The sequence below is a fragment of the Panthera onca genome, chromosome C1 (assembly GCF_046562875.1).
Source record: "Panthera onca isolate mPanOnc1 chromosome C1, mPanOnc1 haplotype 2, whole genome shotgun sequence".
NCBI lineage: Eukaryota > Metazoa > Chordata > Mammalia > Carnivora > Felidae > Panthera > Panthera onca.
The window spans coordinates 143668258-143692252 of record NC_138346.1 but is presented as its reverse complement, the minus strand read 5'-3'; the positions used below and the strand labels follow the sequence as shown (position 1 = coordinate 143692252).

Here is a 23995-nt window from a genome sequence, read left to right as displayed (position 1 = left end):
TTGAAGTTTTCCCTCCATTTCTATTTTTTGGAACAGCTTCAAAAGAACAGGTGTTAACTCTTCTTTAAATGTTCGGTAGAATTCCCCTGGAAAGCCGTCTGGCCCTGGACTCTTGTTTTTTGGGAGATTTTTGATTACTAATTTGGTTTCCTTACTGGTTATGGGTCTGTTCAAATTTTCTATTTCTTCCTGTTTCAGTTTTGGTAGTTTATATGTTTCTAGGAGTTTGTCCATTTCTTCCAGATTGCCCAATTTATTGGCGTATACTTGCTCATGATTCTCTTATTATTTGTATTTCTGCAGTGTTGGTTGTGATCTCTCCTCTTTCATTCTTGATTTTATTTATTTGGGTCCTTTTTCTTTTTGATCAAACTGTCTAGGGGTTTATCAATTCTGTTAATTCTTGCAAAGAAACAGCTCCTGGTTTCATTGATCTGTTCTACTGATTTTTTGGTTTCAATACCATTGATTTCTGCTCTAATATTTATTATTTCCTGTCTTCTGCTAGTTTGGGGTTTTATTTGCTGTTCTTTTTCCAGCTCTTTAAGGTGTAAGGTTAGGTTGTGTCTCTGAGGCCTTTCTTCCTTCTTTAGGAAGGCCTGGATTGTTATATACTTCCCTCTTATGACCACCTTTGCTGTGTCCCAGAGCTTTTGGACTGTGGTGTTATCATTGTCATTGGCTTCCATGTACTTTTCATTCCATTCATTATTTAGTAGGATCTTCTTTCATCTCCAAGTATTAGTGGTCTTTGCAAATTTTTTCTTGTGGTTGATTTTGAGTTTCATAGCGTTGTGATCTGAAAATATGCACGGTATGATCTTGATATTTTTGTATTTGTTGAGGGCTGATTTGTGTGCTAGTATTATCTATTCTGGATAACATTCCATGTGCACTGCAGAAGAATGAATATTCCACTGCATTAGGATGAAATGTTCTGAATATATCTGTTAAGTCTATCTGGTCCAGTGTGTCATTCAAGACATTGTTTCCTTGTTGATTTTCTGTGTAGATGATCTGTCCATTGCTGTAAATGGGGTGTTGAAGTCCCCTACTATTATGGTATTATTGTAAACAAGTTTCTTTATGTTGGTGATTAATTGATATATATATTGGGGTGCTTTCACATTTGGAGCATAGATGTTTATAATTGTTAGGTCTTCTTGGTGGATAGACCCCTGAATTATGATATAATGCCCTTCTTCATCTCTTGTTACAGTCTTTATTTTATTTAAAGTCTAGTTTGTCTGATATAAGTATGGGTACTCCGGTGACCATTAGCATGATAGATGGTTCTCCATCCCCTTACTTTCAATCTGAAGGTGTCTTTAGGTCTAAAATGGGTCTCTTGTAAACAGCATATAGATGGATCTTGTTTTCTTAACCATTCTGTTACCCTTTGTGTTTTGATTGGAACATTTAGTCCATTGACATTTAAAGTGAGTATTGAAAAATATGAATTTATTGCTAATATGTTGCCTGTAGAGTTGGATTTTTGGTGGTATTCTCTGATCCTTTATAGTCTCTGCTGCTTTTGGTCATTTTTGTTCTGTTTCATCTTTTCTCCCCTCAGAGAGTCCCCTTTAAAATTTCTTGCAGGTCCAGTTTAGTGGTCATGAACTCCTTTACTTTTTGTTTGTCTGGGAAACTTTTTTATCTTTCCTATTTTGAATGACAGCCTTGCTGGATAAAGAATTCTTGGCTGCATATTTCTCCAATTCAGCACATTGAATATATCCTGCCACTCCTTTCTGGCCTGCCAAGTTTCTGTGGATAGGTCTGCTGCAAACCTTATCTGTCTTCCCTTTTGGTTAAGGACTGTTTTTCCCTTGCTGCTTTCATGATTCTCTCCTTTCCTGAGTATTTTGTGAATTTGACTATGATATGCCTTGTTGATGGTCACTTTTTGTTGAATCTAATGAGAGTTCTCTGTGCTTCCTGGATTTTCATGTTTGTGACTTTCTCCAGGTTAGTAAAGTTTTCTGCTATGATTTGCTCACATAAACCTTCTACCCCCTTTTGTTTCTCTTCATCTTCTGGGACACCTATGATTCAGATGTTACTCCTATTTAATGTGTCACTGAGTTCTCTAATTCTTATATTGTGTTCTTTTGCCTTAGTTTCCCTCTTTTTTTTCTACTTCAGTATTCTCCATATGTTTGTCCTCTATATCACTGATTCTCTGCTCTGCTTCATCCATCCTTGCCACCTGGCATCCATTCAAGATTGCATCTCAGTTATAGCATTTTAAATTTCATCCTGACTAGATGTTACTTTTTATCTCCACAGAAGGGGATTCTGTGTTTTCAACTCAGCTAGTATTATTATCATGATTCTAAATTCTGGTTCAGACATCTTTCTTGTATCTGTGTTAAGGCTCTGGCTGTCATTTCTTCCCATTCTTTCTTTTGGGGTGAATTCCTTTGTCTTGTCATTTTGGAGGAAGAAATAGAATAAAATAAAAAATTAAAATTAAAAAATTAAAAACAACACAAAAAAATCAAATAAAGGATGCTAGATCCTAGGTGTGTTTTGGTCTGGTTGTTGAAAGACATTTGATAGAATTGAGAAAAAAGGGAAACAAAAAAAGAAAATGTTTGAAAATTAAAAAAAAAATTAATAAATAGCATAAAATGAAATGATGAAAGTAAAAGAGAATAAAAATTTACAAAAAAGTAAAAAATATAGAAAAAAATTCATTTTTATAAAAACAAAATAAAAATAATTTTTTTCTCTTTGTATTCATGAAAAAGAAAAGAAAAAAAATTGAATAGATGGACCAGTGAACAGAATGGAATACGATTGGAATTACATTCAGTTTTCCCTAGAAGTCAAACTATGAAGCACTCTATAGTCTGTAAACTAAGCAGGCAGAGAGATTTGTGGTATTCTTCTAGGCTGTGGTTGGCACAGTGGGACAGGGCTTGTGTAGCAGGTCCATTCTCCACTAAATGGTGCTGCTTAGTTTACTGGGGTGGATTGTTTTGGTGCATGTATTTTTGTATATGCATGCTTGGGAGAGGTGAAAATGGCATCACCCAGCTACCTTGTCTCTGGTATCAGAATTCTGTGTTCTCCCCGACTGGCAGTCAAGCACCTCTCCTTTTTCTCCAGCTTCTATCCACTCCTTGCTTCTACACCATCTGCTACCAAGCCATCAGCCTGCCAGGCAGTACCTCCCTCCCAAGTTTTATCTCAGATAGGGCTGTGTTTCCAAACCCGTCACTTCTGAGAGCCCTGTGGCTTTGACCCACTCAGACACTCTGTGGGACTCTCTGAGCAATGGCCAGGTTCTGGCCTGCCCCCAGAAGTGGCCACTCAGCCACGCTGCTGCAAATGCCCAGAGCCTGCGGCTGGATGCCAGCCCACCCCCAAAAAAGTTTGTGCAATCGTGTAGTAGCAGTGTTTCAGGGATTATGGTAAATTGCAACACACATCTGGCGCCAAGCTTCACCACCCCCTAACATCCTTATTCCAACACTAGCAAATGTGGCTGTTTGCTGGAGTCCGTGGGCACCTTTGCCTCTGTGGAGGCTGCACAGCCTCTACCAAATGTCTTCTCAGCAGGGGAACCACCTCTCCCCATGTGGCCTGAGGACCCCTCAGACCTTGCTGTCTGCTCCTCAGGATTCATCCTTCCCACCGGCGCTCCACCAGGTATCGAGCTGCAGAATTTCAGACTCTGCACTCCCCTGTTCATAGAGTCTTAGGGGTATCCAGACCCTCTCCTTTCTCCTTTTTTCTTTCTCCCTTTCTTGTTAAGTCACTTATGGGTGTTTGCACTCTTTGTCTTCAGCTGCTTTTGGGGGAGGGGGTGCTTTTCCTATACTCTGCCCTCCTATCTCTGTCCTCTCTCTGCAAGCAAAAACAGCTCCCTACCCTCTGCAACTTCTCTCCCCAAGTTCACCTCTCTGTGCTGCATCTGCCGAGTTCTGTGGTTCAGGTTATGCAAATTGCTGTGTTAATCCTCAGATCAATTTTCTAGGTGTGAAAGATGTTTTGGTGTTGATGTAGCTGCATTTCAGGGGCCAGAGATGCAAAAAACTTCCATGCTGCTCTGCCATCTTGGGCCCCTCCCCCTGAAGATGACATGCTTTAAATCACTTAAGTAGCCAAAGGAATTCTGCAACTCATTTTTAGTTCATTCCATGGGTAAGAACAAAAATAGGGTTCATGGGCAATTTTGGAAGCACTTGTGAAGGATATCTAGGTGACTCCTGGTGATGTTTGACTCTCTTTAGTACTTCAGGATAGAAATTAAGGGCCTGTGAGTATATATAGTCATAAATTTTCTTATGCTTTATTTGGGACTCTTGACAAGTTCTCCTAGTATTTCATGGAAATCTGTGAAAAGAGTAAGTAAGCATACTTATTAAGGAGAAAATTATCAAAAAATAAATTTCAACAGAGGATGTTTAGGTATTGTATACTTTCCTACCATAGCTAGGCAGGTTAAATCTTTTGTTTTTATTGAGAAATAATTGACATACAACATGTTGGTTTTCTGATGTACAACATAATGATTCAGTATTTGTATATAATGATTAAATATTTGTATTTATTGTGAAATGATCGTCACAGTAAGTCTAGTGCCACACATAGTTACAAATCGTTTTTCTTGTGATGCAAACTTCTAAGATCTATTCTCTTAAAACTTTCAAATATAATACAGTATTATTAAGTATGGTGACCATGCTATACACTACGTCTGCAGGACTTATTTTATAACCAGAAGTTTCTACCTTTTAACCCTCTTCACCCAATTTCCCCACTTGTCACTACCCTCCTCTGACAGCCACCAATTCATTTTATCAAGAGTTTGGTTTTGTTTGTTTTAATTCCACATACAAGTGAAATTAGACAGTATTTATCTTTCTCTATCTGCCTTATTTCACTTAGCACAATACTCTCAAAGTCAACCTATGTCATTACAAATGGCAAGATTTTCTTCTTTTTGTTGCCTGAATAATAGTCCCTTACTTGTAATGTTCCATTATTGTATGTGTACCACATTTTCTTAATCTACTCATCCATTAGTGGACACCTAGATTGCTTTCATGTCTTGGGTATTGTAATGAACACAGGCACAGTTTTTCTAGTCAATATATGGCCTTTTCATTTTGTAGATGGTTTCCTTTGTTTTATAAAAGCATGTGGCTATCCAGTTTTCCCAATGCTATTTACTGAAGGGGTGCCTGGGTGGCTCAGTTGATTGAGCATCTGACTCTTGATTTTGGCTCAGGTCATGATCTCATGGCTTATGGAATCAAGTCCGGTGTCAGGCTCTGTGATGACAGCATGGAGCCTGCTTGGGATTTTCTCTCTTTCTCTCTGCCCCTCCTGTGCTCATGCATGCACATGCTCTCTTTCTCTCTCTCAAATAAATAAACATTTTTGTTTATTTTAAGTGCTTATTTTTGAGAGACAGCATGAACAGTGGAGGGGCAGAGAGGGACAAAGGATCTGAAGCAGGCTCTGCGCTGGCTGCAGAGAGCCTGATGTGTGGCTTGAACCCACAAACTGTGAGATCATGACCTGAGTCAAAGTCAGATGCTTATTAACCAACTGAGCCACCCACGTGCCCCTAAATAAAAAATTTTTTTTAATACCATTTATTGAAGAGATTGTTCTTTGCTCATTCTATACTCTTTACTCCTTTGTTGTACACTAATGGACCAAATTTGTATAATTTCATTTCTGGGCTCTGTTGACCTATGTGTCTGTTTTTACGTCAATACCATAGTGTTGTGATTACTATAGCTTTATAATGTAGTTTGAAATTCAGAAGCATGATACTAATTTTGTTCTTTTTCAAGATTGCTTTGGCTATTTGAAGTCTTTTGTGGTTCCATAAAAATTTAAAGATTGATTTCTGTGAAAAATGCCATTGAAATTTTGATAGGGATTTCACTGAATCTGTAGATTGCCTTGAGTAGTATGGACATTTTAACAATATTAATTCTTTCATTCCAGGAGCTTGGGATATTTTCTCATTTATTTATGTCTTCTTCAATTTCTTTCATCAGTTTATTTCACCATGGTTACAGTTTTCAGTGTATAGGCCTTTGACTTCCTTAGTTTATTCCTAGGTATTTTTTTTCTTTTTTGATATAATTGTAAATGGCATTGTATTCTTAGTGTCTCTGACAGTTTGTTATTAGTGTATAGAAACAGCATAAATTTTCATATAATTTTGTGTCCAGCAACTCTACTGAATTTGTTTAATAGTTCTAACAGGTTTTTGTTGTTGTTGAGTCTATAGGGTTTTCTATATATACTATCATGTAATCTGCAAATACTGACAGTTTTACTTCGTCCTTTCTGATTTGACTGCCTTGTCTTTACCCTGCCAAATTGCTCTTGCTAGGACTTGTAATACCATGTTGAATAGAATTGCCAAGAGTGGGCATCTTTATTTTGTTCTTGATTTTAGAGGAAAAACATTCATCTTTTCACTGTTATATTAGCTGTGGGGCTTGTCAGATACAGCTTTTATTATGTTGAGGCATCTTACTTTGATGCCCACTTTATTGAGAGTTTTTACCATAAACAGGTGTTGAATTTTGTTACATGCCTTTTCTGCATTGAGATAATCATATGATTTTTATTCTTCATTTAGTTAATCTAGTATATCATATTGATTTGTGGATGTTGAACTATCCTTGCATCCCTGGAATAAATCCTACTTGATTGTGATACATGATGCCTTTAATGTACTGTTGAATTGGGTTTGCTAATATTTTGTTGAGGACTTTTGTATGTATGTATGTTCATTAGGGATATTGGCCTATAATTTTCTTGTGTCCTTATCTGGTTTTGGTATCAGGGTAATGCTGGCCTCATAAAATGAGTTTGAAAGACTTTCCCTTCAGGGCACCTGTGTGACTCAGTCAGTTAAACATCTGACTTCAGCTCAGGACATGATTTCACAGTTAGTGAATTCGAGCCCCATATTGGTCTCTCTGTTGGTACTGAGCCTGCTTTGGATCCTCTGTCTCCTTCTCTCTGTCCCTCACCCCCCCCACACACACATACACAATAAATACACTTTAAAAAAAAAAAAAGACTTCCCCTTTAATTTTGGGGGGGAGCTTGAAAAGGATTAGTATTAATTCTTTAAATGTGAAGCCATCTGGTCTTAGATTTTGTTTGTTTGTTTGAAGGGTTTTGATTACTTAGTGTCCTCACTAGTAATTATTCTGTTCAGATTTTCTGTTTCATCATCATTTAGTCTTGAAGGATTATGTTTTTAGAAATTTATACATTTCTTCCAGGTTGTCCATGTCATTGACATATAATTGCTTATAGTAGACTCTTATCTTCCTTTGTATTGCTGTGGTATAAGTTGTATATCTCTTTCATTTATGATTCTGCTTATTTGAGTCTTCTTTCTCTTGGTGAGTCTAGTCAAAGGTTTGTCTATTTCCTTTATCTTTACAAAAAAAAATCAGCTTTTAGTTTCACTGATCTTTTCTAATGTCTTTTAGGACTCTTTCTTTTTTTTAAGTTTGTTTATTTTGAGAAAGAGTGAGTGTGAGTGGGAAAGGGGCAGAGAAATATGGAGAGAGAGAAACCCAAGCAGACTCCACACTCAGCACAGAGCCCAACGTGGGGCTTGAACCCACGAACCATGATATCATGACCTGAGCTGAAATCAAGAGTCGGATGCTTAATCCACCCAGCCACCCAGGTGCCCCTAAAAATCTATTTCTACTCTGGTCTTTGTTTCTTCCTTCTGTAAGCCTTGGGCTTTGTTCTTTTTCTGGTTCCTTGAGGTATATACAGTTAGGTTTTGTGAGATCTTTCTTGTTTTTTGTGTGTGCATTTATCACTGTGAACTTTCCTCCTGAACTGCTTTTTCTGCATCCTATACATTTTGGTATATTTCCATTTTCATTTGTCTCAAGATATTTTTTACTTTTTGATTTCTTGTTTGAGCCATTGGTTGTTCAGTAGTAGAATGTTGTTTAATCTCCATATTTGTGAATTTTCCAGTTTTATTCTTGTTATTGATTCCTGGTTTCATAATGTTGTGGTTAAGAATGATGCTCGATAAATTTCAATCTTTTTAAATTTATGCAGACTTGTTTTGTGGCATAGCACATGATCTATACTAGATGATGTGGCACGTTAACTCTTAGAAGGGCCATCTAGACTTGAATTGTCCAATGTCTGATATGGTAGCCACTATCCACATATGGTTATTGAAACCTGGAAGTGTGGCTACTGCAACTGAAGAACTAAGTTTTAATCCTTATTTAATTAAATTTCAAAATTGGTACTCTGTTCACTTTTTGGAACATTTAAGTATGTTTGGAACAGCTTGATTGTGCATATCTACTTTTTCAGCTGTATGTTTCATGAAATGCAGTTGCAAATCAATTGTTTCCAATCAGTTTAGCATTTGAATTGAGATATGCTATAAATATATAATAAACACCAATTTGGACTTACAAAAAATATAAAATTATCTTCAAACTTTTACACTGAGTGTATGTTGAAATAATAATGCTTTGAGTATATTTGGATAAATAGTAAAATTTTACACTTTTTAAACTTGTTAATGTATTAGAATATTTTTAAAAATTTTAATTCCATTGTAGTTAACATAGTGTTATATTACTTTCAGGTGTGCAAAAAGTGATTTCAACAATTCCATACATTACTCATTGCTCATAATGATAAGTGTACTCTTAATCCCTCTCACTTCTTTCACCTATCCTCCCACCCACCTCCCCTCTAGTAACCATCAATTTGTATTCTACAATTAAGAGTCTGTTTTTTGGTTTGTCTTTTTTGTTTTGTTTCCTAAATTCCACATGAGTGAAATAATATGCTATTTGTCTTTCTCTGAATAGCTAATTTCACTTAGCTAGATGCTAAGTGATCCATCCATGTTGTTGCAACTGGTAAGATTTCGTTTCTTTTTGTGGCTAATATTCCATTGTGTATATATACTACCTCTTTATCCACTCATCTATCAATGGACATTTGGGTTGCTTCCATAACTTGGCTATTGTAAATAATGCTACAATAAAAATAGGGGTGTATATATCTTTTGGAATCAGTGTTTCATATTCTTTGGATAAATACCCAGTAATGGAATAGGGTAATTCTATTTTTTATTTTTTGAGGACTCCTCATACTGTTTTCCACAGTGGCTGCACCAGTTTGCATGTCCACCAACAACAGTGCACAAGGGTCTGTTTTTTTCCACATCCTTGCCAACACTTGTTTCTTGTGTGTTTGATTATAGCCATTCTGACAGGTGTGAGGTGATCTCATTGTGGTTTTGATTTGCATTTCCCTAATGAGTAACGTTGAGCATCTGTTCATGCATCTTTTGGCCATCTGTCTGTCTTTGGAGAAATGGCCTTTTCATGTCTTCTGCCCATTTTTAAATTGGATTATTTGTGGGTTTTGGTGTTAAGTTCTTTATATATTTTAGATACTGTTTATCCAATATGACATTTGCAAATATCTTCTTCCGTTCAGTAGGTTGTGTTTTAGTTCTTTTTATTGTTTCTTTTGCTGTGCAGAAGCTTTTTATTTTGATGTAGTCCCAATAGTTTATTTTTGCTTTTGTTTCCCTTGCCTCAGGAGACATATCTAGAAAAATGTTGCTATGGCTGATGTTAGAGAAATCACTGCCTCTCCTCTCTTCAAGGATTTTTATGGTTTCAAGACTCACGTCTAAATCTTTAATCCATTTTGAGTTTATCTTTGTGTATAGTCTAAGAAAGTAGTTCACTTTTCCTAACACCGTTTGTTGAAGAGAATGTCTTTTTTCCCAGCGCATATTCTTGCCTCCTTTGTCAAAGATTTGTTTTTGTCAAAGATTAATCATGGGTTTATTTCTGGGCTCTGTATTCTGTTCCATTGATCAATGTGTCTATTTTTGTGCCAGTACCATTCTGTTTTGGTTACTGTAGCTTTGTAGTATATCTTGAAATCTGGGATTGTGATACCTCCAGTTTCATTCTTGTCCAATATTGCTTTGGGAATTTTGGGTCTTTTGTGGTTCTGTACAAATTTTAAGATTATTTCTTCTCGCTCTGTGAAAAATGCTATAGATATTTTGATAGGGATTGCATTAAATCAGTAGATTGCTTTGGGTAGTGTGGACATTTTAACAATATTTGTTCTTCCAACCCATGAATATGAAATACCTTTACATTTGTTCGTGTCATCTTCAGTTTATACTTCTTAGAGTACAGGTCTTTCACCTCCTTGGTTAAGTTTATTCTTATGTGTCTTACTGTTTTTTGTGCAATTGTAAATGGGATTGTTTTCTTAATTTCTCTTTCTGCTACTACATTATTAGCATATAGAAATGCAATGGATTGGGGCGCCTGGGTGGCTTGGTCGGTTGAGTGTCCGACTTCGGCTCAGGTCATGATCTCACGGTTCGTGAGTTCGAGCCCTGCATCGGGCTCTGGGCTGACAGCTCAGAGCCTGGAGCCTGTTTCAGATTCTGTGTCTCCCTCTCTCTCTGCCCCTCCCCCGTTCATGCTCTGTCTCTCTCTGTCTCAAAAATAAATAAAACGTTAAAAAAAATTTTTTTTTTAAAAAGAAATGCAATGGATTTATGTAAGTTGATTTTTTTTTTTTTGTAACCCTGTGACCTCACTGAATTCATTTATCAGTTCTAGTAGTTTTTTTAGTGGAATGTTTGGGTTTTCTATATATAGTATCATGTAATCTACAAACAGCTAAAGTTTTACTTCTTCCTTACCAATTGGGATGCCTTGTATTTCTTTCTTTTGTGTGATTGCTGTAACTAGGACTTCCCACACTATGTTGAATAAAAGTGGTGAGAGCAGACATCCTTACCTTATTCCTGATCTTAGGGGAAAAGTTTCTATTTCATTTATATCTACTCTAATCTTCATCATTTCCTTCCTTCTGATGATTTTAGGCTTTAAGGCTTTTTCTAGCTCCTGTAGGTGTCAGTTTAGGTTGCTTATTTCAGATGTTTCTTTCATCTTGAAGTAGGCCTGTATTGCTAAAAACTTGTCTCTTACAAGAGCTTTTGCAGGTGGGGGGGATAGGGTAAGGGGCACTAAGGAAGACACTTGTTGGGATGAGCACTGGGTGTTATACTCGGGAGAATCACTGGAATCTACTCCTGAAATCATTATAGCACTATATGCTAACTAGTATGTATATTAAAAAAAAATTTTTACATGTAACAAAAAAATAATTTGTAGAATAAAAAAAAAGAACAGCTTCTCCTGCATCCCAAACATGTTGGACCATTATGTTTTCATTTTCTTTTGTCTCAATGTACTTTTTGATTTCCTCTTTGATTTCTTGGTTGACACATTTGTTGTTTAGTAGCATGATATTTAACTTCCATGTATTTGTGTTGTTTCAGATTTTTTTTCTTGTGGTTGATGGCTAGTTTCATAGTGTTGTAGTCAGAAAAAGATGTATAGTATGACTTCTTTTTGAATTTCTTGAGACTTGTTTTGTGGCCTAACATGAAATCTATACTGGAGAGTGTTGTGTTTCCACTTGAAAAGAATGTGTATTCTACTGTTTAATGATGGAATGTTCTGAATATACCTATTAGATCCATCTGGTGCTATGTGTCATTCAAAGCCACTGTTTTCTTGTTGATTTTTTGTTTGGGTGATCTATCCATTGGTGTAAGTGGGGTGTTCAAGTCCCCTACTATATTGTAATACTATTGATTATTTCCTTTATGTTATTAGCTGTTTTATGTATTTGGATACTCCCACGTTGGCTGCATAAATATTTACAGTTGTTCTATCTTGTTGGATTTTTCCCTGTATGATTATATAGTGTCCTTCTCTGTCTCTTGTTACAGTCTTTGTTTTAAAATCTATTTTGTCTAATACAAGTATTGCTCCCCTGGCTCTCCTTTTACTTCCATTTGCATGAGAACTGCTTTTCTGTTTCTACACCTAATGCAAGGTTCAATCCCACAACCCTGGGGAACCCTCCTGAGCTGAAATCAAGAGTCAGACACTCAACTGATTTAGCCACCCAAGCACCCCTGCATGTATCTTTAGTACGAAATGAGTCTCTTGGAGATCGCATATAGATGGGTCTTGCTTTTTTGCATCCACTCCAAAACCCTATGTCTTTTGATTGAAGCATTTGGTCCTTTTATATTCAAAGTAATTATTGATAGGAATGGATTTATTGCTATTTTATTGCTTGTTTTATGTTTGCTTTGTAGTTCTTCCCTGTTCCTGTCTTCTCTTGCTCCCTTCTCTCAAGGTTTGCCAGCTTTCTTTAGTGACAGACTTTGGATTCTCTTCTATTTATTTTTTTGCTTATCTATTACTGGTTTTTGATTTTTGGTTACTATTAGGTTTATATATAACATCTTCTATATATAGCTGTCTATATTAAAATGATGGTCCTTTAAGTTTGGACCCATTCTTCACTCCTGTCCTCCCCACCTATATTTCAGGTATGTGGTATTATACCTTGCATCCTTTTATTTTGTGACTCCCTTGACTGATTTTTATAGCTATACTTAATTTTACTACTTCTGTGTTTCCTACTTTTCTTATTCCTACTTAGGATGTTTCTTTCCACTCAGAGAATCCTCTTTTAATATTTCTTGTAGGGCTGGTTTTGTGGTGCTGAATTCCTTTAACTTTTGTTTGGGAAACTCTATCTCCTTATATTCTAAATGATAGCCTTGCAGGATAGAGTATTCTCTCTCTCTTTTAAGTATTTATTTATTTTGGGGGAGAGAGAGTGAAAGAAAGACAGCATGTGGGGAGGGGCCGAGAGAGGGAGACAGAATCACAAGCAGGCTCCGCACTGTCAGCGCAGAGCCCGACACAGGCCCTGACCTCATGAACCATGAGATCATCACCTCAACCAAAATCAAGAATCTGATGCTCAATGAGTCACCCCGACACCCCTAGATAGAGTATTCTTGATTGCAGATTGTTTTTTTCTTTCAGCACTTTGAATATATCATGTCTTCTCCCTTCTTGCTTACAAAGTTTCTGCTGAAGAATCAGCTGATAGCCTTGTGGGGTTTTCCCTTGTATGTAACTTTTTTTTTCTCCTGCTGCTTTTAAAACTATAGTTTGCCATTTTAATTTCTACATGTCTTGGAGTAGACCTCCTTGGATTGATTTTTGTTGGGAGCTTTCTGTGCCTCCTGGATCTGGATTTCTGGTTTCTTCCTCAGATTTTGGAAGTTTTCAGTTATTATTTCTTCAAATTTTCTGCCCCCCTTTTGTCCCTTCTTTTTCTGGGATCCCTATAATGTGAACGTTATTACCTTTGATGGTGTTGCTGACTTTCCTAAGTGTCGTTTCATTATTTATTTATTTATTTATTTATATTTTTGTCTCCTTTTCAGCTTGATTGTTTTCCATTACTCTTTCCTCCAGGTCACTAATCTCTTCTTGTGCTTCCTCTAGTCTACTATTTCTTCCACCTGTTTTATTTTTAATTTCAGTTTCTGAGTTTCTCATCTCTGATTGGTTCTTTATGTTTTCTATCTCTTTTTTAATGGTCTCACCGAAGTCTCTTCCACTCTTGTCTGAAGTCCAGTGAGTATAATTATGACCAATACTTTAACTTCTCCATCAGGCATATTACCTATCTGTTTCACTTAGGTATCTTGCTGTGTATTTTTCCTGTTCTTTCATTTGGGACACATTCTTCTGTCTCCTCGTTTTGTCTAACTCTGTATGTCTGTGTCTGTGTGTTATGAAAGTCAGCTACACCTCTTACACTTGAAAGTAATGGCCTTTTGAAAAAGAGGTTCTATAGAGCCCTGCAACGCAGTTGCTCCCTGTTCACCAGAACCTGGAGTTTCAGAGGTGTCTCTTATGTGTGTTGTGTGTGCCTTACTGTTGCCTTCAGCCCAGTCATCTGCAATGGCTCTCTTTGCCTGTTGTAGGTAGGATTTAGTCCCAATGCTCTTAATGAGCCAGTCTTTGGTTGCCTTGGGTTTGAGTTGACTCAGACCCAGCATTTGCCAGAGACACAGTAGCATAGGTGTTTTGCCCTGACAAGCTTTCTTTCTTTTTTTTTAATGTTTATTTTGAGAGAGGGAGAGGGTGGGGGAGGGTCAGAGAGAGAGAGAGAGGAAGACAGAATCTCAAGCAGGCTCTGTACTGTTAGCACAAGCCCAATGCAGGGCTCAATCTCATGAACAGTGAGTCAGTCGCTTAACCGACTGAGCCACCAAGGATCCCCGACCATGACAAGCTTTCATTAGTGGCTGGGTACTGCAGCCAGACTAGATGTCTGCCCCCACCCTATTGCTGGTGCTGCATTTGAACTGGTGTGTGTGGTTATCTTTTTCTCTTCCCATGGTAGGGGTCACTTTGGAGTGGTGCTGGCCCCTTTCAGGGCTGCTTGCACACTGCCAGGCTTGTGGCATCACTTTGGATGGTCTCAGTGCCCAAGGAATATTTAAGGACTTGGACTCTGCTTTCCTGGTTTCTGAGTTCAGAGCCCTCTTATTTTTAATGTTTCAAGTGTTAAAGTCCTGCTGATTGTAAGAACTTGCAAAATTTTGCCTCTATGGCTTTCAAAGCCAAATATTATGGAGCTTCATCTTCCTGGTGCCTAGGGTGTCCGTTTCTCTCTTCTCCCTGTGCTCAGCATCCTCCCTCCCACAGACAGTCCCACAGAGAGTCTGTTGGGTCTGTTTAGCTCCCCACCACCTCTAGCCCTTCCCACCCTCTTTGACATGGCCTCTTCTCTGTATTTAGCTGTGTAGAGGCTGCTCTGCCAGTCTTTGGTGATTTTCTGGGTTATTTACATTTATATGCTTGTTACCTAGTTGTATCCATGGAACAAGGTAAGCTTAAGATCCTCCTCCTCCACCTTCTTCCAGATAAAATCCCTGTACTGGAAAATTTTAAACTATATGTATTTCTATTGGATTGCACTGATCTAGATCATGACACATCTCCCTTAAGAACAGCAGTCACAATCAGTTAATTATTAAGAAAGGAAAGACAAAGGCATGTCAGAGGGTTCCCAACAAATATGGCATTATCTTTCTTTGCCTCTTATTAATAATTTGTATATTTGGTTTATTTTCCCTATAGGACCAAAAATATCTTTATTTACAGTGACTAGTTTACTTATTTTTATATTCCTTGCAGATTATCGTACTCTTAATATACAGTTGACCCTTGGGGCACCTGGGTGGCTCAGTCGGTTAAGCATCCAACATCAGCTCAGGTCATGATCTCGCAGTTCGTGAGTTCGAGCTCTGTGTCAGGCTCTGTGCTAACAGCTCAGAGCCTGGAGTCTGCTTCTGATTCTGTCTGTCTCTCTCTCTCTGCCCCTCCCCCACTCACATTCCGTCTCTGTCTCTCAAAAATGAATAAATGTTAAAAAATATATTTTTTTAAATATACAGTTGACCCTTGAACAACAGAGGTTTTGAACTGTGTGGGTCCCCTTATAGTTTTTGATACAGTTTGATACAGTTTGATATGGTTTTGATACAGTTTGTACAGGTTTTTGATACAGTATAGTATTGTAAATATATTTTTATCTTCATTGTGATTTTCTCAATAACATTTTCTCTTCTAGCTTACTTTATGGTCAGAATATAGTATGTAATACATATAACATAGAAAATATGTGTTAACTGACTGCTTATGTCACTGGTTAAGGCCTCTAGTCAACAGTAGGCAATTAGTAGTTTTTTGGGGGAGTCAGAAGTTATACATGGACTTTTGACTATGCAGGCATCGGCACCCCTAATCCCCATGTTGTTCAAGGGTCAACTGTATATGTTTTACATTAAATTGAAATAATTGGTAAGTATGCTATTTTAATTTGGTCTTAGATGATTGAGTTTATCTGTTAATCATATTTTCATATTTTTTCTGACATCAGTTACTTTTAACTTAAGTTTAATAAAATTACAGGAAGTTTTTTAGAATCTTACTGTGATCTATTACTATATCAAAAATTATTGTTTTCCTTCCAAAATGTTGACATCTGTAGACACAGACTGAATCAACTATTTGTTTTAGGATATAAAGATCAAGAATGCAGACTCTTGGAAAAGTTTAGGCAAATCAGTCAAAACATCAGGTATACTAAAGTCCTCAGATGAGCTCTTCAACCAATTTAGAAAAGCAGCAATAGAAAAAGAAGTAAAAGCTCGAACACAGGAACTAATTCGGAAACATGTGGAACAAAATACAAAGGAACCAAAAGTATTGCAAGAAAATCAGAGGTCTGTAATTTACTGGATTATAACTTGGGAGATATGGACTTTTTTTTTCCATTTATCAGTTCCTTTTTATTTATTCAAGTATTCATTCATATCTGCATGCATTGACTATGTGTAGCAATCTCCATTCCCTATGATGGACATATAATTTTAAATATATTAAATTTCTTTTTTGTCAAGTGACCATGATTAAGCTATTTAGTAGAATACAGAGCAAATTATAACTGCAAAAATCAAATTTTTATTGATTTTTTTAATTAACAAGTAGTATCTACTTTGAAGAGGATAGAACTTATCAAGTGATTAAACTATCAAAGATACTAATGTAACTAAATTAGAAAGACATTGTTTTCCAGAAATGTCTTAATGTTTCCATTCTATGTGTAAGAACGTAATACAGTTCTATATAACCTTGGTCACAGTTTCTATGTAAACTTCTCTTTGTTAATATAGATTGTCTTTGTAAAATTTGACATCAAAAGTTAAGCTTAAAAATGGCATTATAACAAAAACCGACATCACAACATGACAAGGGGAATCTAAAACATTGCTTTATATTTATACTTTAATGACATATCTTTGTAATGTAATAAAAACTTTTAAGGAACTTTTGAAACCCACTTTGAGCTATACTGTTTCTTTAAGGGACCTTGGCTGCATTCAACAATCTTTTTCAAATAAAATGCAAAACCAGTGCCTTGGAAAAGAGCAGAAAGAACATCAGCAGTCTTTGGAAACTCAAGATAAATACAAACTCTTGCTTCTCAAAGACCGTAATTTAGCAAGGGAGAAAGAACAAGAGCGGAGGAGGAGAGAAGCAGTAAGTAAATTTTAGTTCATTACATCTAAGGAAAGATTTAACAGAGTACTGTCTTTTACATGTTCAAAGATATATTCAGGGTGATTTTCCGTGACAGTGGAGTTACATCTTTAGTGAGGATCAAGTTTTAAATTCAGAGCCTAAAATAAAAATTTTATACTCAAAGATCTAGAATATAATCATAGAGTATTGTCTTAGAGCTACTAGACTATGTGGTTCAAATACTAGTTCTCCCATTTTCTAGACTTTTGGGCTTGGCAATTTATTTAACCTCTCTGTACCTCAGTCTACTTGTCGGTAATAAATAATACCTATTCTAAAGATGGAATGAATTTACATGTAGTAAACACATAGGAAAGTGCCTGGCACATAAAGTGGTTCATTACTTACAGTTATTACTCTTGAAAAAATCAATAAACTATCTATAAATTGTGGCCCAGAGTTATGCCATCTGCATAACTGCCCCAGGTCAGTGTTTCTTAGTTCAACACTAGAGGAAGAAGTTGACTTCTATTATATGTCAATTATATCTTAATAAGATTGGAAAGAAAAAAAACCTGACTTGCTTAGGAGTCTTAATATACAGAAAATGATGTTTTAAAAACTAGGATTTCTTCTTTCATCCATGGATTATTTTTTCATTTTTATTTTGTTTTGTTTTTTATTTTGAGAGGGGGCAGAGAGAGAGGGGGAGAGAGAAAGAATCCCAAGCAGGCACCATACTGCTGGCTCAGCACAGAGCCTGATGTGGGGCTCAGTCTGCAAACCATGAGATCATGACCTGTGTTGAAATCAAGAGTCGGATGCTTAACCCACAGAGCCACCCAGGTGCCCCTCAGCCATGGATTATTTATTTAGAAGTATATTAGTTTCCAAATATTTGGGAATTATCTGGCTAGTAATTTGTTATTAATTTCTAATTAAATTCCAGTGTAATCAGAGAATATATAATGTATTGGATTCATTGAGACTTTTTTTTTTTTAATTTTTATTTTGAGAGAGGGAGCATGAGTGGGGGAGGGGCAGAGGGAGATAGTAAAAATCCCAAGCAGGCTCCGCTCTCAGCTCAGTGCAGAGTCCAACTTAGGGCTCAATCTCATAACCGATGCTTAACTGACTGCACCACTCAGGCGCCCCCATTGAGACTTTTTTAATGGTCCACATTATGGTCTACCTTGGTAAATATTCTGTGTGCACATGAGCAGAATGTATGTTCTGGTGCTGTTGGGTAGCCAAGTTGGTTGAGCATGTTGTTCAAGACTCCTGTATTCTTGCTGATTTTCTGCCTGCTCATTTTACCAAATGTCCAGAGGGGGCATTGGCATCTATGATCGTATGATTTGCAGATTTGTCTTTTTATCTTTGTAATTCTATTTTATTTCACGTATTTTGAAGCTGCATTGTTAGGGACCTAACATTTAGGATTTTTATGGCCTCTTGATTAATTGACCCCCTTTTCATTACAAAATGATGTACTTGATTCCTGATATTATTTACTCTGAAATATAACCACTTCAACTTTTGTATTACTAGTGTTGGCATGATTTAAAAAATGTTTTCATCCTTTTATTTTTAACCTACCTGTGTTTTTATATTTAAAGTGAGTTTCATGTAGGCAACATGTATTGAGATCTTTTTTTTTTAATCCAATCTCTGCCTTTTATAGGAGTGTGTAGATCAACTGCGTTCAATATGATTATTGATATGGTTAAGTTTGAGTGCAACATCTTGTTCTTTTCTGTTTGTCCATTCTTTTTATCTCCTTTTTTTCCTGAATTATTTTAATCAAGCATTTTTATGATCCCATTTTATTTCCTTCATTGACTTATCACTAACACTTTGTTATTTAATGGTTGCTTTAGGATTTTAGTACATACATTAACTTAGCACAGTGTTCCTGTGAGTTATGCTATACCACTTCACATTTGATAGAATAGCTTTACAACAGTGTACTTCCATTTCTACCTTCCCTGCTTTTATGCTAATATTTAAGCCATAAAATAATCTTTTTAAAAGTTTTAAATAAGTTAAAATTTTATGTTTACCTGTGTAGTTACCATTTCCAGTGCTCTTCATTCATTTAGCTCCAGATTTCCAAATGATACAATTTTCCTTCTTCCTAAAGGACTTTTAACATTTCTTGTAGCGTAGGTCAGTTAGTAATGAATTCTTTCAGCTTCTGTGTATCTGAAAATATCTTTATTTGGCCTTTTTATATCAGTAATAGACTTTATATTTTAGAGCATTTTAGATTCACAGCAAAGTTGAGCCTAAAATACAATGAGTTTCCACATACTCCTCCCCTCCTCCCATCAACACAAAACTTTCCACACCATCAGCACCCCACAGTCCATGAACCAACATTGACACATCACTGTCAACCTTGGTTTATCAAGCAAAATCCATAGTTTACTTCAACATTCACTCTTAGTGTTGTACTTCTTATGGGTTTGACAAATGTATGATGACATAGATCAACAATTACAGTACCATCAGAGTAATTTCCCTTTCTGGGGTGCCTGGGTGGCTTAGTCAGTTAAGCATCTGACTTTTGATCTCAGCTCAGGTCTTGATCTCAGGGTTGTGAGTTCGAGCCCTGCATTGGGCTCCACGCTGGGGGTGTAGCCTACTAAAAAAATAAGAGTAATTTCCCTTTCTTAAAAGTCACCTGGGGGTGCTTGGGTAGCTCAGTCGGTTGAGTGTCTGACTTTGGCACAGATCATGATCTCACAGTTCGTGAGTTCAAACCCCACATAGGGCTTGCTGCTGTCAGCATGGAGCCTACACTGGATCCTCTGTCCCCTTCTCTCTCTGCCCCTACCCTACTTGTGCTCTCTCAAAAATAAATAAAACATTTTTTTAAGTCTGTTTTTCTTAAAAAAAAAAATTGCTTGTGTGTGTTCTACTCATGCCTTCCAACCACTGATCTATCTCCATAGTTTTGCCTTTTCCAGAATGTCATATAGTTGGAATCATATAATATGTAGCTGCTTCAGATTGGTTTCTTTCATTTTAGTAATATGAATTTAAGGTTCCTCTATGTCTTTTTGTAGCTTAATAGCTTTTTTTTTTTTTTTTGGGCTGACTAAATACTTCCATTATATGGATGTACCACAGTTTATCCATTCATCTATTGACAGACATATTGGTTGTTTCCAGCTTACAGCATTTACAGTAAACCACTATAAATATTTGTGTGGTTTTTGTGTGGATGTGTTTTAAACTGGCCTTTATTTTTTAAAATATGTTTTTGCTGGATATAGAATTCTAGATGGTTAGTGTTCTTTTCCCATTATTTATTTTTGAGAGAGAGAGAGAGAGAGAGAGAGAGAGAGAGAGCATGAGTGGGGGAGGGCCAGAGAGAGATGGAGACTAGAAACTGAAGCAGGCTTCAGGCTCTGAGCTGTCAGATACTTAACCAACTGAGCATGCAGCTCTTGATCTTGAGGTTGTGAGTTCAACCCTAAGTTACGTGTAGAGATTGCTTAAAAAATAAAACCTTTTTTAAAAAAAAGTGGTCTGGGTAAAGATTTTAAGAATTTATTTTGGGGGCGTCTGGGTGGCTCTGTTGGTTAAGCATCCAACTCTTGATTTTGGCTCAGGTCATGATCTCATAGTTGTGAGGTCGAGCCCCACAATTCTCTCTCCCTCCACCCCTCTCCTGCTCACATGCACTCTCTCTCTCAAAAAAAATTCTTTTGTTTCTATGGCATATTTAAAGAAATATTTATAGTTTATGAGTCACATATATTATCCTTTTGGTAGCTAAATCATAATTCTAAATCTTCTCCCACATAGCCAATAAGAATACTGATTCTCATCAAGGAAGTTAACCAATTGATTGCAAATTGGCACATTTATCCATCACTCTGGGCTGTTACTATTTACTGATAAAAAAAATTTTCTTTTAATTTCATAGTTGGTATCATTTCAGATGCCAAAGACTAGTACCACATGGGCATTTATAGAAGGCTTCAAATATAGGAAACATTTATTTCCTTTGTCTTAATTTGCTTTTTGTTTACTTTGTTATTTTTAATGGCTTTTTAGCATTTAATGAAAAACAGTGTGCTAAATGTTACATATGCAGTCTGATTCGATCTTCATAAATACCTACATTTGACAATATATAAAATAAACTTGGTTACAAAATTTGTCCTAGGTTACATAGTAAGTGGCACAATCAAGGAAAGCCTGTAACTTTAATGTTAATAGTTTTCTCTAATAGTTAAGATATTGGTTTATTCAGAAAATAATTTTACGTGTCTTAGCACACTATGTTGATTACAGAGGTAGATGAAACAATATAATCTCAGTTCACATTCTTATTAATATTTTGCCTACATTGAGACTTTACTCTCTTAGTTGAAGAGAGAAGTTAAACTTGTTCTCAGTGTTCTTGTAAGTTTTAAAACCTTTACTTATCACATGAGCAATATATTTTTTTTAATGTTTATTTATTTTTGAGAGAGAGACAGAGGGCAAGCAGGACAGGGGCAAAGAGAGAGGTAGACACAGAATCTGAAGCAGGCTCCAGGCTCTGAGCTGTCAGCACAGAGCCCGATGCGGGGCTTGAACTTACAGAGACCACAAGAACATGACCTGAGCTGAAGTCAGATGCTCAACCGACTGAGCCACCCAGGTGCCCCAGATATGGGCAATATTTTAATTTTTTTTTTTTTAACGTTTATTTATTTTTGAGACAGAGAGAGACAGAGCATGAACAGGGGAGGAGCAGAGAGAGAGGGAGACACAGAATCTGAAACAGGCTCCAGGCTCTGAGCTGTCAGCACAGAGCCCGACGCGGGGCTCGAACTCACGGACCGTGAGATCATGACCTGAGCCGAAGTCAGACGCTTAACCGACCGAGCCACCCAGGCGCCCCAGATATGGGCAATATTTTAACAAAAATCAGATAGTATTTGAACAGAAATAGAAAACTGCATAAACTCATTATGTTAAATAGTGTTCATTTTGTATAATTTGTTTCAAATGTTGTGTAATCATTTTTATATAGTTATAATGAAGGCATACATTTTTTAAAAGTAACATTGAATTGTTTCCTTCTTTCTACAGATGGCTGGTACCATTGATATGACTCTTCAAAGCGATATTATGACAATGTTTGAAAACAACTTTGATTAAAACTTTTTAAATTAACCGTCAGCTTAAAATGAATGATTTAAAAGATTAAAATGCATATGGTAAAATGATTGCTTTCAAACACCAGGATACCAATCTTATATTGTATTTTTGACTGCTCTAAAATGATTAAACAATTTTCACTATATTTTTTAATAGCTATATGTTCATTTTCTAAATGGTGTAATTTACAGGAAATTTTATAATTTTGAATCCCTAAAAATTGAATAAATTCCCAGATTTTATTTATTTTATAAATAATAGTCTGCTATGTATTATAGGCCTGTATAAGCAATGAAAATCCAAAAGAGATAGCCCCTTGTTTAAAAATGAAAAAAATATATAAAGGTATATAAAAACCAGTTCCTGTTGAGTTTTTAACTTTTATAACAAGTATCTATCTGCCTTCAAAAACATTTAGAACCTCTAACAAATAATACTTGGTTTCTTTGAGCATCAGGTTACGTAAAATTCTCTGCTGATTCTGTATGCAAAGTTGATAATGAAATCTAGCTTAAAGAAAATGTTACCTATGGTTTGGTTGATGTTAAATTTGAGCAAAATAATAGTAAATATGATGTAAGTTTCTATAGGAGCTTATACATTTCTTAATGTGAATATGTGATAGCAATGAATGTTTACATTTTTACTTAACTATATAGTATTTATTTTAAATCTGTAAATTATTTTTGTTTCATCATCCTCAAGTTGCAATTATGTATCAATCATGTGTATCTGCTTCATATATTTTAACATTTTGCACTCTTAAAGTGTAAAATGATTCAGGCAGTATTAAGATACCATCTAAAGTAAAAATTCAAAGTTTGTGTGTATTATTGAGAGAAAGAGGAAAAGTTTTCTTGACTTCACTTGTTTTATAATCAATATAATTTTTTGAAATACTTTACAGCCATTTTTAAAATTACAATCAACTAGTAGCTAAAATGGTGGTGACACCTTCAGGAAACAGCTAGAATTAAAGTGGTAATCATATCCACTCAACTATAGCTATTTTTTAACCAAGAAATTAGTATGTATATATATATACTGAATAGTATGCATTGTTATTTTCCTAAAAGATCATCTGTAGATTAGATATATCTGTGTGTGTGTATTTTTTTTTAAGGAAGATATATCAGATATATGTAGTGATTAGCAGAGAAAATATCGGCTTACTGACTAACTGATCCTTCCTATATTAGGCATTATTTTTTAGTAAAAGACTGTTTCGCTTTTTTTTAACTTCTTGTATGGAGTTTATTTCTGTTAATTTTACGCATGAAATACTGCATGTAACTTATTTGCCTTCAACTCAAGCCTAGTTTTGTGAGGACCCCATTTCTGTCCCCATCTCTTACTACTCTCCAACTTCTAAAACTGTTTCATATTGTTTTCTGGGATTCGGGATCAGTCCCGATATAATCAAGTTTTTGCTTGTTTTTTCCCTCTTCTTGAGTTGTCTGGAAATGTGGTCCCAGGACCAGCTGCATTAGCATCATCTGAGAATGTTTTAGAAATGCAAATTTTCAGACTTCAGAATTACTGAGTCAGAAACTCTGGGTGCAGGGTCCAATAATCCTTAGATGAACGGTGATTCTAATACACATTAAAGTTGGAGAACCACTGCTCTGACTGAACCTGGGCTCTCCCTTGCAAGCTCTCATTTAGTCCGTTTCTTCACTAGTGTTTTTCTTACTTTTGGGGTGCCACTTGCAGACCATCTTCCCCCCCACACCCTCGCAGTTCCTCCTTTTTATCCTCCGCTTTAAGTTTGTCATGATCATCAGACTATACCACCCATAGTCATTTACCATCCCTGGTTC

General features: G+C 36.2%; 1 protein-coding gene across 4 annotated transcripts in view; it reads left to right on the top strand.

Moving 5' to 3' along the window:
* BRDT (bromodomain testis associated) overlaps positions 1-22320 on the top strand; it is an 80863-nt gene extending 58543 nt beyond the window's left edge. For all 4 annotated transcript variants that reach the window (XM_078451676.1, XM_078451675.1, XM_078451677.1 and 1 more), the window contains 3 exons: positions 16008-16213; positions 16856-17030; positions 22107-22320. In XM_078451676.1, coding sequence (XP_078307802.1) covers positions 16008-16213; positions 16856-17030; positions 22107-22175 — 450 coding nt within the window. In that variant the 3' untranslated portion in view covers positions 22176-22320. The remainder of the gene's footprint in view (positions 1-16007; positions 16214-16855; positions 17031-22106) is intronic.
* The last annotated feature ends 1675 nt before the right edge of the window (positions 22321-23995 follow it).